We start from the raw sequence: 16,251 nt of genomic DNA on the forward strand, positions 1-16,251 counted from the left end.
ATCATTCCACAACACAAACCAGAAGGGGCCTCCATTGCCTCCAGCATAAAGACCAGACTCAGTCAGGCTTATGAAGTTCACTCGAGCCAGACCCACTAACGGGACGCGCCTTCCTGTTTCCCAACCCACCGCTCTCCTTGATGTGCACGGGATTCATGCTAAACTACGTGCTGCTCCCAAAATAGGCCGTTATGTCTTCTGCCTCTGTGCCTTTGAACATCATGTGCCCTCTGCTCCAAATGCTTTCACTTGCCTTGACTGCCTGGCAAACTTCCAGCCTTACCTGGACACCGAGGCAGCCAAAACTGAGATGCTGCACAACGTCTACAGCGCTACTTTCCACCAGAGGCTGGAAGGCAAAACTTCCACGTCCCTAGCCTCTCTTGCAGCAAGAAGTGGCCATGTGAAAGCCACTGTCTGGTGCTAGTACTTCTCTCCTTCTTCATGTCTTAAGCCCAGACGTGATGGTTGGTGCTGTTGTAGTCACCTTGTGGCCATGCGGCAACAAGCACCACACTAAGCACGGTGAAGTGGAGAAATGAATGTACCTAGATCCTCGATAATAGAGTTCAGCTGCCAGGCCAACCCCAAGTAGCCAACCTTCAGAATTCTTACATTTAAGCCTGAAGATACCACTGGCCCAGCTTTCTATTCTTTATAGCTAAAAGCACTCCTAACTAAGCCTGTGCCTCCCCTCAATTCTTCCTGACTCACTGAAGCCCCTCCCTGGATCCACGTTCCCATGACACCTTGCACACACCTGTCCCAATGATTGTCCTGCTCACTGTACATTTTTCCCTTGTGTCCCTCCTCCCTAGACTGTGACCCCTCTGAAGAAGAGGCTGTTGGGAAAGGTCATCCAAAAGACACGGTTGGTAGTTGGCCCCTGAGCTGGACCAGGGTACTCAGAGGCTCCTCACCCCCTCCCTTGTCCTTGGAATGTGGGCTCTGCTGGCCTTTTTTGCTCCCAGAAGCTGCTCCAAGGACACAGCCCTGAAATAAGGATGTGGTGTTGAGAACACCTGCACAGTATATGGGACCGAGCCTGGCTGAGGCTTCTCTGTCTGTATATCTACAAGCTTTTACAATTGGGCAGGCAGGGGCAGAGATCCCACTCATCTTGCTACTGCCCCCAGACAGGTCTTGTATAAAAGTTCCCTTGGCTTATGAAAACCATCACCTACAAGGCTGGAGTGGCCTGCTCTCTCTGCCACCTCTCCTTGCCCTCCGCATGGGGGGTTCTGTTTCAGATCACACCCGGGAGGGTGTAACCGACAGACCTTGAGTCGTCCCAGCTGCTGTCTTTAGCCCCAATCCTAGCCGCCAGCATCCAGCTGTAGGCAAGGAAGTGGCTTTCATTCCAGCGTCATTCTTTAACCTGACCCTTGAATCATTTTGCTAATAAGATGCCTCCATTCGAGAAAAGCAAGGGAAAAAGTTTGATTATTTTTAAGATAAAGAACTCAATGCAGATTACCGAGATATTGCAGAGGAACAAAAAGGCTACAACATTCCTCAACACTCTTCTCTTGGCATCGCCTTGCAGGAAACGGGGCTGGCCAGCTGGGCCCAGGGTCCCTTCCTGGTTCCTCTCCTCTGCCTCTCTGCCACAGCCTTCTCTTGGATGCGTATTTCCGTTGGCTGTGTGAGGCATCTCCCTGCTCAGGGAAGCCATGTCCATGGCCAGGGCTCCGCTCTTGAGGCGGGGCGAGGCAAGGGATATGGTATCGCCGTTGCAGACTGTGACGACGCGCAGGGTCCTGATGTCCTCAGATAGCTTCTCTGGCTCCCGGTGAATGGACTCAATGATGAAGAGGTTCTGGATGTATTTCTCGGCGATCACCAGGATGGAGTAGGGCAGGTTGAACCAGGTGTACGGGGGGCGGGCTTCAGCACAGAGGATGGCCAAGATGGAGCCCCAGGAGATGAGCCAGGAGCCGGAGGCAGTGCCCACCAAGAGGTCCGCATCCAGTTTGCGGGCGGGGTTTCGGGACTCATCTAGCGACTTCTCATCAATCCTATAGATCCGAATTCCAAGCAGCCCCGCGGCCCCCATGAGCATCAGCAAGGCGATGGCGTACAGGTAGAACATGATGAGTGCCAACTCGCTCTTGGTTTTGGAGTGCCCGATCTGAACCAGATACACCACCACGACCCCAATCGTGGCGGCCAGCACGGTCAGGCCCAGGACCGAGCCTGCCATGACCCCGGGAAACTTGAACTGCATGTTCTGATGCTGCTGACTGTCCACTTTGCGTCCGACATTCTTCCACAGGACGTAGAGCATCGTGGAAGCCAGGATCTGATACTCTATGTTGAAGGGGTAGAGGTAGTAGATCCCCTGGGAGATGGCAGAGCAGAACGTCGGGGGTGAGCAGTTACACGGAGGCGTGTGGTCATCCAAGACTGGGGGTCAGAGGACACGCATTGGGGGGTGGTTAGCATGCTCAATGGGCAAGTGGAAAAACACAAAGAAATATTTCCACTGAGGATTCACACGTAGGTTTTCCCATTGAATTCAAGCTTTGTTTGGTGGCTTATTGTCACATTTAATATTATGGCTAAATTGACAGCCATGAGTACTGCCTGCATGAATCATAGTTTATCCATACACCAGCCCCTGTGAATGGTATCGTGGAAACTTACTTAACATATACAGATGTTTGCAAGATGTTGCTGAGCAAAAGAACCTTGCTAAAAAGGATAGAGTATAATTCCATTTTTACAAACTATAGGTATATAGACGATAGATAGATAGATAGATAGATAGACAGACAGACATAGAAAATCTGGAAAGATATAAGCTAAAAGGTTAACAATGGTTATCTCCGGCGGGGGGGGAGGTATGGGGAATGGTCTGATGAGCACTGGGTGTTCTACGCAACTGACAAATCATCCAATACTATATCTAAAACTAATGATGTACTACTATAGATTGGCTAATTGAATTTAAATTTTAAAAAAAGAACTATTCCCTAACAAATAAATAAATAATAAGATATATAACAAAAGCCTTAAAGATGATACAGCTATTGTCTCTGACCTAGAATTCTAATCTGTTTTAAGGGACAAGTCAAAAATGTAATTAAAGCATTAGGTAAAATTGTGTGTGTGCATGTGTGTTTGCGTGTGTGCATGCACATGAGAGAGAGAAAGAGAGAAACACATCAGTGTCCGACAATTTAGAAACTGTTAAGTGAATTTTGGTACATCCATACAATGGAATAGTAGGTGGCCATTAAAAATTATAATTAGGGGCGCCTGGGTGGCTCCGTGGGTTAAAGCCTCTGCCTTCGGCTCAGATCATGATCTCAGGGTCCTGGGATCGAGCCGAACATCAGGCTCTCTGCTCGGCTAGGAGCCTGCTTTTCTTCCTCTCTCTCTCTCTGCCTGCCTCTCTGCCTACTTGTGATATCTGTCTGCCAAATAAACAAATAAAATCTTTTAAAAAATTATAATTAAATTGCGTTATAATGATACAGGAAAATAAGCATGTTACATGACAATGGAAACAAGTAAGAATCAATTATGTATACAGTATCTTCTAAACCCCTATCACAGCTCAGTACTCAGTTGTGAAATCAATTTAGTGGGTATCTGCCAATATATTTTTTCAACAGAATGGATTTGTCACAGAATAGAACAGAATGGGATGGAATGACATCGGTAACAATAGAAATGTGAGCATCTCTGATATGGTAAGGTTACTATTTCATGACAAATCCATGCACACACAGGTCTGTGTGCATTTGGGTTGCAATGTTCTATTAATAATAAGTTCTAGTTCTTATTATAGGCTTCAGTCAAAAAAAAAAGATTGAATATCTATAGCATGATCTTAACTATAAATAATAAATAAATACGACACTACAAAAAATAAACCAATATTAACAGCATGGAACTACATTTCTGGGCAGGTGCTATTGTAGATTTTTTTCCTTTGCACTTTGTCATTGTTTTAGCTTATAATTTGCATATGCCAAACATAAAATCAGATGGAAAGCTCTGTGGTAGGAGAAATCACCTCACCTTTGCAAAACACCACAATTTTGAATTCATAAGGAGTTTCCCACCATGTGAACCCAGTACACTACTCCACAAAAGTCAGGGGAAGAAATCGAGGAGAAAGGCTCAGATGAACAGAATGTTAGAGCTGATGGAGTCCTTCCTTTGTAAATGTATCCATGTCTGCATTTCCACAGGGGTTCCTGGAACCAGATCAAATCCTGGTTCTGTGAACCTGGGCTAGTTACTTAACTTTCATGTGGCTTGATGGCTTCATCCATATGATAAGGTCAACACTGACTACTCCGCGGTGTTTGGGGTCCAAAATTAAGTGTGCCACATAGAAGTACTAGAGCAGCATGCCAGACACTCAGCAGACACTTAATAAAAGTTTGTGTTTGTCATTGTTCTCACTGCTATTACTGTTACGGGCACCGACAAGGAAAAGAGTTGGCAGCCAGCGTGGAGCAGGGCTTGGGGGTAAAGGAACAGTGTGTGCTCCTGATTTCACCATCCCCACCCAACTGTTGAGGAAACAGTTTTAAGGTTGCCCTCAAGAAACATGCATGAGGGGCACCTGAGTGGCTCAGTGGATTAAGCCGCTGCCTTCGGCTCAGGTCATGATCTCAGGGTCCTGGGATCGAGCCCCGCATCGGGCTCTCTGCTCAGCAGGGAGCCTGCTTCCTCCTCTCTCTCTGCCTGCCTCTCTGCCTACTTGTGATCTCTCTCTCTGTCAAATAAATAAATAAAATCTTAAAAAAAAAAAAAAGAAACATGCATGACTCAGTCAGTTAGGCATCCAACTCTTGGTTTCAGCTCAGGTCATGATCTCAAGGTCATGAGTTCAAGCCTAGCATCTGGCTCCATGCTGGGTAGTGAGTCTGCTTGAAATCCTCTCTCTCCCCCTTCCTCTTCCCTTCTCTCTCTCTCTCTTTCTCTCTCTCTCTCAAATACATAAATAAATTTAAAAAATAAGTAAAGTTGCCTTTGGTGACGGCCCTGGGGTCATACAGGGAGTGTCGATGTATAACACATCAAAGCTGAAAGGACTCCCTGAAAGTGTCTATTGTGGGTTCCTTCACTTCATGAATGAGAAAAGCGAGGCCTAGAGAGGTTGAATGGCTTCCAAAAGTCACACAGCCAGTATGCAATGAGAACAAGACCCAAATCTGGGATATGTGGTTCCTGTACATTTCCTCTGCCCACATTCCTGTCAGCTCCATCCCACTGCTCTAAGAGAGAAGCGACAGGTCATAAATGCTAAAGAACTTTGGAAGGAATTTGATTGGCACCACAGACTCTCAAAGAGGAGCAAGAGGGAATAAAGATGGGTCAAAAGTACAAGCCCAGTAGAGTTCAATAACAACTTCAAACAAACTAAAACCAATTAACAGCAACCCTTGGACTTTTCTGGGTATTTTCAAAAAGCTATACTTTTAGTCAAATTAACTGGTAATAGAAGCTTAATTAAAAACACAATGACTGCCAATTTTCCATAGTTGTAAACAAAGACATTCACTTCCATTCCAAACTGTACCGTGAGAAATGGTATCCTAAATGATCACCCTTGGGTCTGACAAGTCCCTGAGTCACCGAAGAAACCATTAATTACGCTCAGCATGTCCTACTTATGGAACCAGGATGAGGGACTCGGGAGGTTTTGAAAGATTTTCAACAACAGATGATTGTCTGGCCAGCGTTGAGTTGGGTGGACCTGGTTCCCCTCCATCTCTGAGCATTCTGTCTCTGCGGGGTTCCAAGACGTCCCAGTGTGGGGTGGGGCAACTCTTAGCACTCACCTATGGTGATGTTCCCAAAGCCCAGAGTGATGAGCCGTTCCTTGTGCTCATTAAGTTGGTGCTTTGATTCATTCAGGACACCATTGGTCCACAGAAGCAGATTGGTGAACACCGAGTGGATCACCCCAAACCTGAAGAACACAAGGACTTGGTTACTGAACAGCCCTGGAAGGCTCCAAGCCCCATAGGGGAGATGGAGACATGGCACGTGTGCACACTCACACACACACACACACACACACACACATACACGCCCACACGCATGCACATGCATGTTTCCTTCTTAGCCATGATTCTGGTTTCACCAGGAAGCTCAGACTCTGGGTCCCTGTCTGGGGAGAGGCAGTTCCATGGGAGCTTCCAAAGCCACAGTCCTGGCATTCTGTCATAATCTTGAACCTGCCACTTCTCAACTCGCTGTCAATGGGACAAAAAGAAACTGAGTCTTGGAAGCAGGGGTCCAAGGATTAATTACTGAAAGCATGCACCAAACCCTTTCTTCCAGAAGGAAAGAGGAGAGAACCATGAGGGAAAGAGGAAGGGCTACACTGGAAATCTAGAGAGTTGGGCATGCCCTTACTGTTGGCTGGCCAACCCAGTGATCATCATCCACTCCCTCTGTCTAGCCAATTACCTTTAGGGAAACTGAAGCAAGTCAGAGACTTGCTCTCTGGTCTCCCTTGAAGTTAGGCATGGCCACCCTGGCCAGTGGGATGTGAGGTCAAGACTACTGAGCACTACTGAAAGTTTCTGCCTTCATGATGAAAGAGATAAGAAAAGCCTACTCACTGCCCTTCTCCTCTTTATTTCCAGCCTTGAATATAGACACGAAGGCTGGTGTTCTGGCAGCTATCTTGTGACCATGAAGCAAGCAGCATAGGATGAAATGCTAACCCACTGAGAATGGCAGAGCAAAAGCATAGAGTCTGTTCTGTGGCAACATGCTGAGCCACTGGAGTCTCAGACAGGCTCAGGAATTAGGTTGAGGTCACAAATAAAGACAGTAGTTGCCTTGGGGTTTGAAGAAGTAGTAAGCAGCAGTGCTGTCCTAGTCTGATCCCAGGGCCTGCCCTTGCCTCAATGCCACGTGGCTCCTGGGAAGAAGAAGATGAAGAGAAAGGAGGACGTTAGACTCTGGCACAGAAGAGACGTCTGTGGGGAATAGTGTTCCAAAGGGATCAGAGCCTGTCCCAAAACCTCCAGTGCCTCGTGCTTGCGGTTTAAGATGTATGCACATTGGTAGTTCCCAGGCACTTAATGATGGGCCTTGTGGGTAGCAGAAGCCATGAATCCTGGTGATTTGGGAGAGGCATCCTTGAAGCATGCAGAACTGATGGTTCCTTGGGTGGAGAGCACAACACCAGAGGAAGCATGCCCCGACCCATCTAACCAAGAGCATGCTTGTCCACGATCTGCCCACAGAAAAACTGCTACAACTGGGTCCTCAACCCTGACCTTTCCTCTCCTCTGAGTTTTAACCCCAGCCGACCCCTCTGGGGCTCCCACAATTGACTGCAAGCCAAACTTCCCTCATCTGAACCCTGGCTTCCTTGGGCAGCTGCAGAATGCCCAGGCACACATGGAGAAGGAAACAGGTGTTTGCCCATCTGCTCGCCCCTGTGCTTGCCCAGCTCTATAGACTGTGGCCAGCCTGCCCCAGGGCATCTGGGAGGCACAAGGAAGATCCTTGGACAAACGTAGACAATGCTGTTTGCCTCGGGCTGGTTGCCTTTTCTTTTACTTATAATGCACACATCTCCCTTTTCTTCTCCTCTTTCCCAAGCCAAATGGCACTGTCCAATCCCAGGCCCACGGAAGCCGATGAGATAATGCCCATGCCACCTGCAGCCAGAGCCTGGCGTGCCATGTGAGCTCCCCTCGATCTGGCAGCCTCCTGCTGGTCTGACCTGGAAATTGTCCTATAACCTAAAGGACTTCCTCGTGCCAGGCCACCTCTCTCATACTTGGGGCTGATAGCCTCAGACCACAACAAAGACAAGTCTTCCATGAGCCGCTTCTCATCTCAGTTTATGTTCTCAGCTCTACCTGCAGAACTCTTGTTCCTCCAAACCTCACCCTGGAGAAGAGAAAAGGACTCGAGCAAGTTAAGGAGTATTCTTAGAAAAGAGAAAAGTCCCAGGACATACTAAAAGCATAGGACAGTGGAATATTAGCTCAAAAGACCAGAAAAAAAAAAAAAAACAAGTCCAGGAGTGGTAAGTTCTGAAGCCTTCAGGGCCTGGCAGGAAATATGAAAGAAGAAAGCAGGTCTGGGGCACATTAGGGAGTGGTGGGGTTTGAAACAAACTGAGAGAACAACCCCCACTCAGCTCTAGCCCTTTGTTGTACACACTTTTGGGATTGCCAAATCTTCCAACTTTTCTGGAGAAGTCTGAATTTAAAGCCTGAAAGTGGTGAGTAACCCAAAAGTGTTTTAACACTTCGCCCTACAAATGGAACAGATTAAATCAAGCTCTATGCCTATCTTGTTCAAGTCTCTCTCTGTCAAGGTTAGCAAAGGTTAGCAAAGGGGCCCAAGACAGGGAGAGGCTTGTGTCCAGGGCAGGGCCCACACAGCATTGTGTCCCATCCCTCAGAGTTCCCTCAGATGACAGATCCAGGTGGCAAATGTCTAGGTGTGTGGTCCAGGGCAGTGTGATCCAAACACTGACGGTGCAAGACACAGATGGGAGCCACACTTGTGATTTTAGACTTTCTTATCCTCACATTTTTAAAACGTGGTAAGACAAGGAACGGTTGAAAGTGGGTTGGAATAATTTTCTCTGAAACCCAGTCTCTCAAATACACTATGATGTCAACATATAATCAATACGAACAAAAAAAATTATTTGTGAGATATTTTATGTTCTGTCATCCTAGTCTCCGAAATCTGGTATTTGTGTACTTCCTGCACATCTGCATTGGAAGTAACCCCAGCTCAAGGGCTCTGTAGCCACCTGTGTCTGGTGGCGGCTGTACTGGGCAGCAAGGATGTGGAAAGCAAATCCATTTTCTGCCTGCGGGGAAACAGACCCAATGTCCTAAGGCTGCTATTATGCAAGTGACAAAAGCAAAGAAAGAGACCCCACCAGCAAAGCCAGGGGGCCACTGCGGTCACAGCAACACATGGAAATCACTCCCAGTGGTGACTGGGAGCTGTCTGGGGCTGCACAGGCTGCCAGGGCACAGCTCCCAGGGCCTGCCCCCACGTTCCTGGGATAACGTTGGCCCATCACCCCTGCCCAGCAGCCGACTCTGTGCACACTAGCCACATGGTACATGCTTAACTGCTTGCTGAGGCTGGTCCTTCCCACATAAGGAGATTGGTGAAAGTTATTTCTGTATCAATAGTCTATCAAAATAGTTCTATCCAGTGGTCATCCATAAATCAGTCTTTTAAATATCTGTTGTCATTTCCAGTGCTACTGGGGGATTGTCTGTTCCTCACTGATAGGAGAGATCTTTCTAGGAAGCAAATGCTGATCCTTTGATTCGCTGGTATGTATGCACCCAGAGCTTCCTTGCATGAGAACAATACTTCCCATCTTGTTAATTGGCCCTATTATCCTATCAGTTCATTCCCTTGATCCTCACAATCGCTGAGAGAAAGGGGACAAATATAGTCACTGATCCCATGCACACTGAGCACTTGTCATGCATTAGGCACACACTTTAGATCCATTAGGTCATTCAGTCCTCAGAGTTTGGCTCTACTATTATCTCCATTTTACAGATGAGGATCATAAGGGAAAGTGTCTCAGATGGCAGTGTGGGAATGGAAACCCACATCATCCTACTTCATCCTACTTCCCGGCCGTCCCCAGAAAAATGCGGATGGTGCAGGGTCTCCTCCCTCTGGCACGAGAGAGGGCTCTGCTTGTTGGGTTGGAGGGGAGAGTTGGCTTCATATTTACAATCCAAGATCCATGGATACCATGACTTTGTTTGTTCTACATGTACACCAAATTCAATAGTAAAGCAAGTCCCATGATGTTTACCTTTCCAGGGTTTTGAAAGACTGGATGACATCCTTTGCATGCCCCCAAAGAAAATACACCTAGGAAATAAAGGAAAAAAAGAAAGATGCTTCAGTGAAAACCATCATTGTATTTGCACGTTGAGAAGCTACGAAACTTGTAGAACAGAATGGGAAGATGTTGAGGACCTCAGTGACCTCCCATCCCAGATTCGTCTCAGGTGTCAGTGCCATTCCTTGGTGGGGACCACGCTCCTCCTGGAACCCAGGGTGAGAACCGAGTGAGGCTTCCAGGTTTGGGAGGAAGAGCTTCCAAGACGGTTGAAGCTATTGGCGGGGACGGGGCTAGGGGAGTGGCAGTCCGAGGCTATCACCTGTGTTAGGTTTCCTCCAAGAACTAGCCACCAAACAGTTCCTATGCCAGTGGCCTGACACCATATTTTAAGTGCTTTAAATGAAGAGAAGATTGATTCAGGCTTGTCCTTCATTTCCCTGTGTGCCATGCACCACCCAGCACAAGGCAGGGACCCATGGGGGAGGCTAGTGTGGAACCTGTGTACAGATCCTTGGGCTAATCAGTGTACCTTTCTCCAGGTCTTTTCCCTTCCATGAAACAGGGATGGTAACGTTACTTACCTTGGAGGGTATTATGATCCATCAAATGAGATTACCCAGGCCAAGTACTTAGAAGAGCCCTTGGAGTACTCGCGTTTTCAGTGAACACTCTCCACCGGCAACTTTCTCCCTGTTAGCTGAAATCCTCCTGCCTATCTGCTTTATTTGCACTCCTAAAATATTTTGGGCTTTATTTCACACACACAAACACACACTGAGCACCCACCACTTACCAAACACTTTTGGGCACTTTATAAATTTGTCTCACTTTGTCTTCATTGTGCAATTAAGCGCTACCAAAAGAAAATCAGATAGCACAAAAGAAAAAAATTCATGAACACCTCATCTCTCTTCCACACTATTTTGCCTAAGACTTAACTGGCCTGCTCTGAAAACACTTTCAGGGCACAGTTCCTGAAACATCTGGCAACTTGAAAGTCCGAGAGCAGTGACTCCTGGTGGAGACAACTTTCAGCCCAATAATAGGGAAGCGGTTTGGTAAAGGATTTATCAATGATTTCCAAATTAGACAGCCACTTCACTGATACATTCATAAGGACTTCATAGCACCCCAAAAAAAGTTTACAATTTTTTAGGTGAAACTTCAGAAGAGAAAATTCTGCCCCTTCTCTTTAAAACTTCCACAAGAACATACACTGGCGTATAAAGAAGGAAGAGAACACAAAAACAGCAACAAATGTTTCAGTTAATGGGCTTATAGATACATCATTGTTCTCTTTTCCAATTTTTTCTGTTAAATTTTATTTTTAAAATAAGTATCCTTTAATTACCATGGACTCCAGCAATCCCATTTCTGGGTATATATGCAAAGGAATTGAAAGCAGGGTCTCAAAAAGATATTTGTACATCCCTGTTTATGGTAGCATTAATCACAATAGCCAGCAGGTAAAAGCAACCCAGGTGTCCATCAGTGGAGGAGTAAACAGAACGTGGTCCATCCACACAATGGAATATTGCTCAGCCTTAAACAGGAAGGAAATCCTGACACCTGCTACAATATGGATAAACCTTGAAGATGATTAGGTCGGTGAAACAAAGCCGGTCACAAAAGGACAAACACTATATGATTCTCCTTATCTGGGGCACCTAGAGTAGTCGAATTTGTATTTGTAGAGACAGGAAGTAGAATAGTGAGTGCCAGGGGCTGGGGGACGAGGGAATCAGCAGTTAGTGTTTAACGGGGATGGAGTTTTAATTTTGCAAGATGAAAGAGTTCTGTTATCCACAGGAGTGTGGATACACTTAACACTACTGAACTGCAGCTAAGACAGCAAATTTTATGATATATATATATATATATATATATATATATACACATATATATATATATATATATACATATATATATATACACACACACACACAAATAATATAATATATATATTAGCACAAGTTTAAAATAAATACCACATTGTTTTAAAAGAATGTCTTTCATTCCTCAGTCATCTAGCGTAGCAAAGGCATGTAGTAAGTGACACTAGATACAGAATGCTTGATGAGTTGGCTGGTAAAATGCCTTAAATTAGGAGGATAGAGATCTACCACCCACCGAGTAGCAGAGTGATATTTTGAAAAGTCACATCTGTCCAGGTCATGCCTCTCCTTAAAGCCTTCAATGGCTCCCCCTTGCCCTCAAGATAAAGTTCAAACTCCTGAGTGGCTGTCAGCCTTGGTAAAGTGCTTTATACATGGTAGCACCTTTAATCCTCACAACAACCCCAAGAAGTAAGCCCTTTACAGATGAGACCCATGATTCCCAGAGAGGTTAAGTAATTTGCCAGAGCTCACATTCCTGGTACGAGCCAGAGCCGGGTCCTCTGACCAGAGTCCATGCTCATAAGCCCTACACCAAACCATGGCTCTGTCTGTGCCCATTGCCCCAGCCCACTCCCCCCACAGACCTAGACATCTTCTCCCTGTCATGTGGGAAGACCATGCATCGCCCAATGTCCTCTTTTAACCTCTCTAACACACCACACCCCTCTTTCCTTGACAACTCTGGGGCTCTTCCTGGCAAAAACCATCCCTCACACCAAAGCTGGTGCGAGTCCTCCCTGGTACTCCTTCATCACTGGGTGACTTCGGTCAAAGCATCAAGCCTCCGTGTTGTCACTGTCTGTGTTTATGAACTTCTCCCCATCTGACTGACCCTACCCTTCACCCTTGCACTCTTAGTCCTGACAACAGTATTTGCTGGGTTCAGAGTGAAGGCAGAAAGGCAAGAAGGAGAGATGGGAGGGAGGGAAACTAATTCTTTCTGGTCTCACTAAGGTTCTTCACGTTGTCACTGGAATCATTATATGTCTCTGTCACTATGGATTTGACTCCCCTGAAATAAATAACCAACAAATGAATTGTCGGTGCTTCCAAGACAATATGCCGTAGATTGGGTGGCTTAAAACAACAAAAATGTGTTTGCTCACAGTCTGAGAGGCCAGAAGTCCAAGATCAAGGTGTGGGCAAGGTTGGTTTCTCCTGGGACCTGCCCCCCACCCTGACTTGTGGATGGCCGTCTTCCTCCAGCCTCCTCACATGTTCTTCTTTCTCCGTGAGTCTGTGTCCTAATCCCCCCGTTCTTATAAAGACACCAACTCTATTGGAATAGGGCCACCCCTATGACCTCATTTAACCTGAATTATCTCCAAAAAGACCCTATCTCCAAATACAATCTTTCAGTGACCCAGAGGAGAGACCGTAATGGCACAGGGTCTCTTTCAGAGGTGACAAGAATGTTCTAAGATGGATTGTGGTGACGGTTGCACAACCCCATGAATATACCAAACAACTGATTTGTACAGCTTACAGGGCTAAATCGTATGGTGTGTGAGTTACAGCTCCATAAAGCTAATGAACTATATTCAAATTCCACCCTTCCCCAAGCCTTTGCTGGTAGACTCAAGCTTGGCAAGATTTCCTGACTCTCCGTTACAAGTTCTACCTCATAGGATTCCCACAAAGTCGGCCAAGGAAACACAGAGACCCATTTTTCAGAGGAGACAGCTGAAGGACTGAGCCTCAGGGAAAGAGTCAAACCGACCTTATGCTGTCTCCCGCAATGCATCCCTTTCATACACACCCTGGGATGCGTGTAATGGGAGCCAAGGCAACATAAATAAACATCGTCAGGTTACCTGCAACAGAGTATGTGCTGCATGTGTGACGGGGAAGACTCCTTCGGTGGCCGATAGACATTCAGAAAATCCAATGAAGTACCCAACTTTAAGGCATCCCAGGATGATGGTAATGGCCGCAAACAGTGTGATACTACCTAAATTGGGTGGGGGGAGATATAGAAACACACACCTGTAAGTGCTGATATTCATGGAAGTTATTTCCAAGCACACCACATTAAACCCTCACTGATACAGTCAAATGACTTTGACGAGGCTGCCAAGACCATTCAGGGAGGAAAGGGCAGTCAGTTCCACAAATGGCGCTGGGAGCGCAGATATCCAATCACAGAAGAATGAAGTTTACCTCACCTTCCATTACATACAAAAATTAACTCCAAATAAATCAACACTTTGACTGCAAAACCTAACATTATAAAACTCTTAGAAGAAAACAGAGGAAAATATTTACAGTGTTGGACTGGGCAGTGATTTATTGGATAGGACACCAAAAGAACAAGTAGCCAAAATTAGGATGGATACATTGGACTACATCAGAATGAAAAAGCCTTTGGCTATCGGAGGACACTAGCCGCCCCCAGAAGGGAAGAAAATATTTGCGAACCGTGCATCTGATAAGGGGTTAGTATCCAGAATCCATAAACAGCCATAATTCAATGACAATCAATAAAAACACCAATTAAAAATGAGCAAAAGACTTGAATAGATTATTTCTCCAAGAAAGACTTATAAATGGCTAATTAATGCTTGAAAAGATGTCCAACATAATTCATCATCAAGGAAACACAAATCGAAACCACAATGAGATAGCACCTCACAGCTATTAGGATGGCTGCTAGCAAAAAAAAAAAAAAAAAACCCCAAAAATGAAAACAAACAAACAAACAAAAAACAAAAATAGGAGAGAGAAAGAAAGGAAAGAAGAAAAAAAATAACAAATGTTAGCAAGGATGTGAAGAAATGGGAACCTGTGTACCCTGCTGATGGGAAGGTAAAATGATGCAGTCACTGGAAAACAGAACATCTGTTTCTCAAAGATTTAAAAGAGTGTTTCCACCTGGTCCAGAAATCCCACTTTTGGGTATATCCCCAAGAAGATCAAAACCAGGGACACAAAAGGTTATTTGTACATCCATGTTTGTGGCAGCATTATTTACAACAGCCAAGAAGTGGAAGCCAACCAAATGTCCATTGACAGATGAAAGGATCAACAAAATGAGGTCCATCCAGACAATGGAAAATGATTCAGCCTCAGGAAGGGACGCCATTCTCCAACACAGGGGAAGCTGGAGGACATTATACCTAGTGACATAAACCAGTCACAAAAAGACAAATACCATATGATTCCACTTACCTGAGGTTCCTCAGAATAGTTAAATTCATAGAGACAGAAAGGAGAGTTCTGGGTGCCAGGGGCTGGGAGAGAGGAGAATAGTCAGCTGTGGGTACAGAGTTTAAGTTTTGCAGGATGGAAGACTTCCGGATGTAAACTGTCATAATGTCATCATACTTAATGCTACTGAACAGTACACTTCCAGTTAAGTCAGTAAACAAGTCAGTACACTTTATGTTATGTATATATGTATATATACACACAATTAATTAGATGTACACAATTAATTAATATACATAATTAATTAATAACACAGTTTTGTGTCCTGTTCATCATTGTTCCCACCCAATGCATATCCCGGGGTCTGACAAATTATATACATTCAATAAAGATTGCCCAAATAAATAGAAGACCTCTAGAACCTTCTCCCAAAAAATGGTTAATCTAAAAGTGTCACTGCTATGCTAAAAAATCTCAGTTCTCAGGGCTCCTGGGTGGCTCAGTGGGTTAAAGCCTCTGCCTTCGGCTCAGGTCATGATCCTAGGGTTCTGGGATCAAGCCCTGCATCAGGCTCTCTGTTCAGTGGGGAGCCTGCTTCCCCCTCTCTGTCTGCCTGTCTCTCTGCCTGCTTGTGATCTCTGTCAAGTAAATAAATAAAATCTTTAAAAAAAAATCTCAGTTCTCCAATCTGAAAATAGTTCTCAAAAGAATAAAGGGGAGGGGCATACAGGTATCCAGGACCTCTCTGTACTACCCTTGCAACTCTTCAGGAAATCTAAAAATTTCTGAAATAGAAAGAATCTTTTTAAAACGGATAGGAAGTGGGAATCCATAACAGTGGCGTGGAAAGGACCACACTAGGTAGGGTGAACAAAGGAAGCATCCTTTGACAGTACATCCAGCACGGTTTCGGCCAAACAATAAAAACAAACAAAAAAGATTTCTATGAAAAAAAAAAAGACTGGAAAGGAATATACAAAATATGTTGAAAGGAAACGTGTAACAAACAAAAATATTAGCAAGAAAAACACAGTGATCCTGGAGACTTGATCAATGTCAAATTTCCTAATCCTTCTCCTGGGCCAACATTGAGTGCCATTCATACGTTCTCTCCCACGAATGGGAGGAAACTGGATCGTGTGTGACATGCATTGCGGTGAGAGAGAGAGGACAGACTGATAACACTGAGCTATAACATTACAGCTCCAGCCCGAGAAGCCCCCATGAAAAGTAATGCAATCGCCTGGCTCCTTTCCACCGCTCAAAGCCTTACAAAAACAACTCTAAGTCACATTTTTTTTTTCATCTTGGAAAGCCCCCAGTGAAATCAAAGACTTAGTAAGCGTGGAGATTCAGTCCCAGGGCTTTGAA

General features: G+C 45.3%; 1 protein-coding gene across 1 annotated transcript in view; it reads right to left on the reverse strand.

The window, feature by feature from the left end:
* The window catches only part of OTOP1 (otopetrin 1), a 34,253-nt gene that overhangs the window by 5,547 nt on the left and 12,455 nt on the right, over positions 1–16,251 (reverse strand). Inside the window, exons 2-5 of the mRNA XM_045997393.1 lie at positions 13,548–13,684; positions 9,803–9,861; positions 5,805–5,935; positions 1,478–2,406 (exon numbers count right to left, since the gene is read on the reverse strand). Coding sequence (XP_045853349.1) covers positions 1,478–2,406; positions 5,805–5,935; positions 9,803–9,861; positions 13,548–13,684 — 1,256 coding nt within the window. The remainder of the gene's footprint in view (positions 1–1,477; positions 2,407–5,804; positions 5,936–9,802; positions 9,862–13,547; positions 13,685–16,251) is intronic.

This window comes from Meles meles, chromosome 2, assembly GCF_922984935.1.
Source record: "Meles meles chromosome 2, mMelMel3.1 paternal haplotype, whole genome shotgun sequence".
Lineage (NCBI taxonomy): Eukaryota > Metazoa > Chordata > Mammalia > Carnivora > Mustelidae > Meles > Meles meles.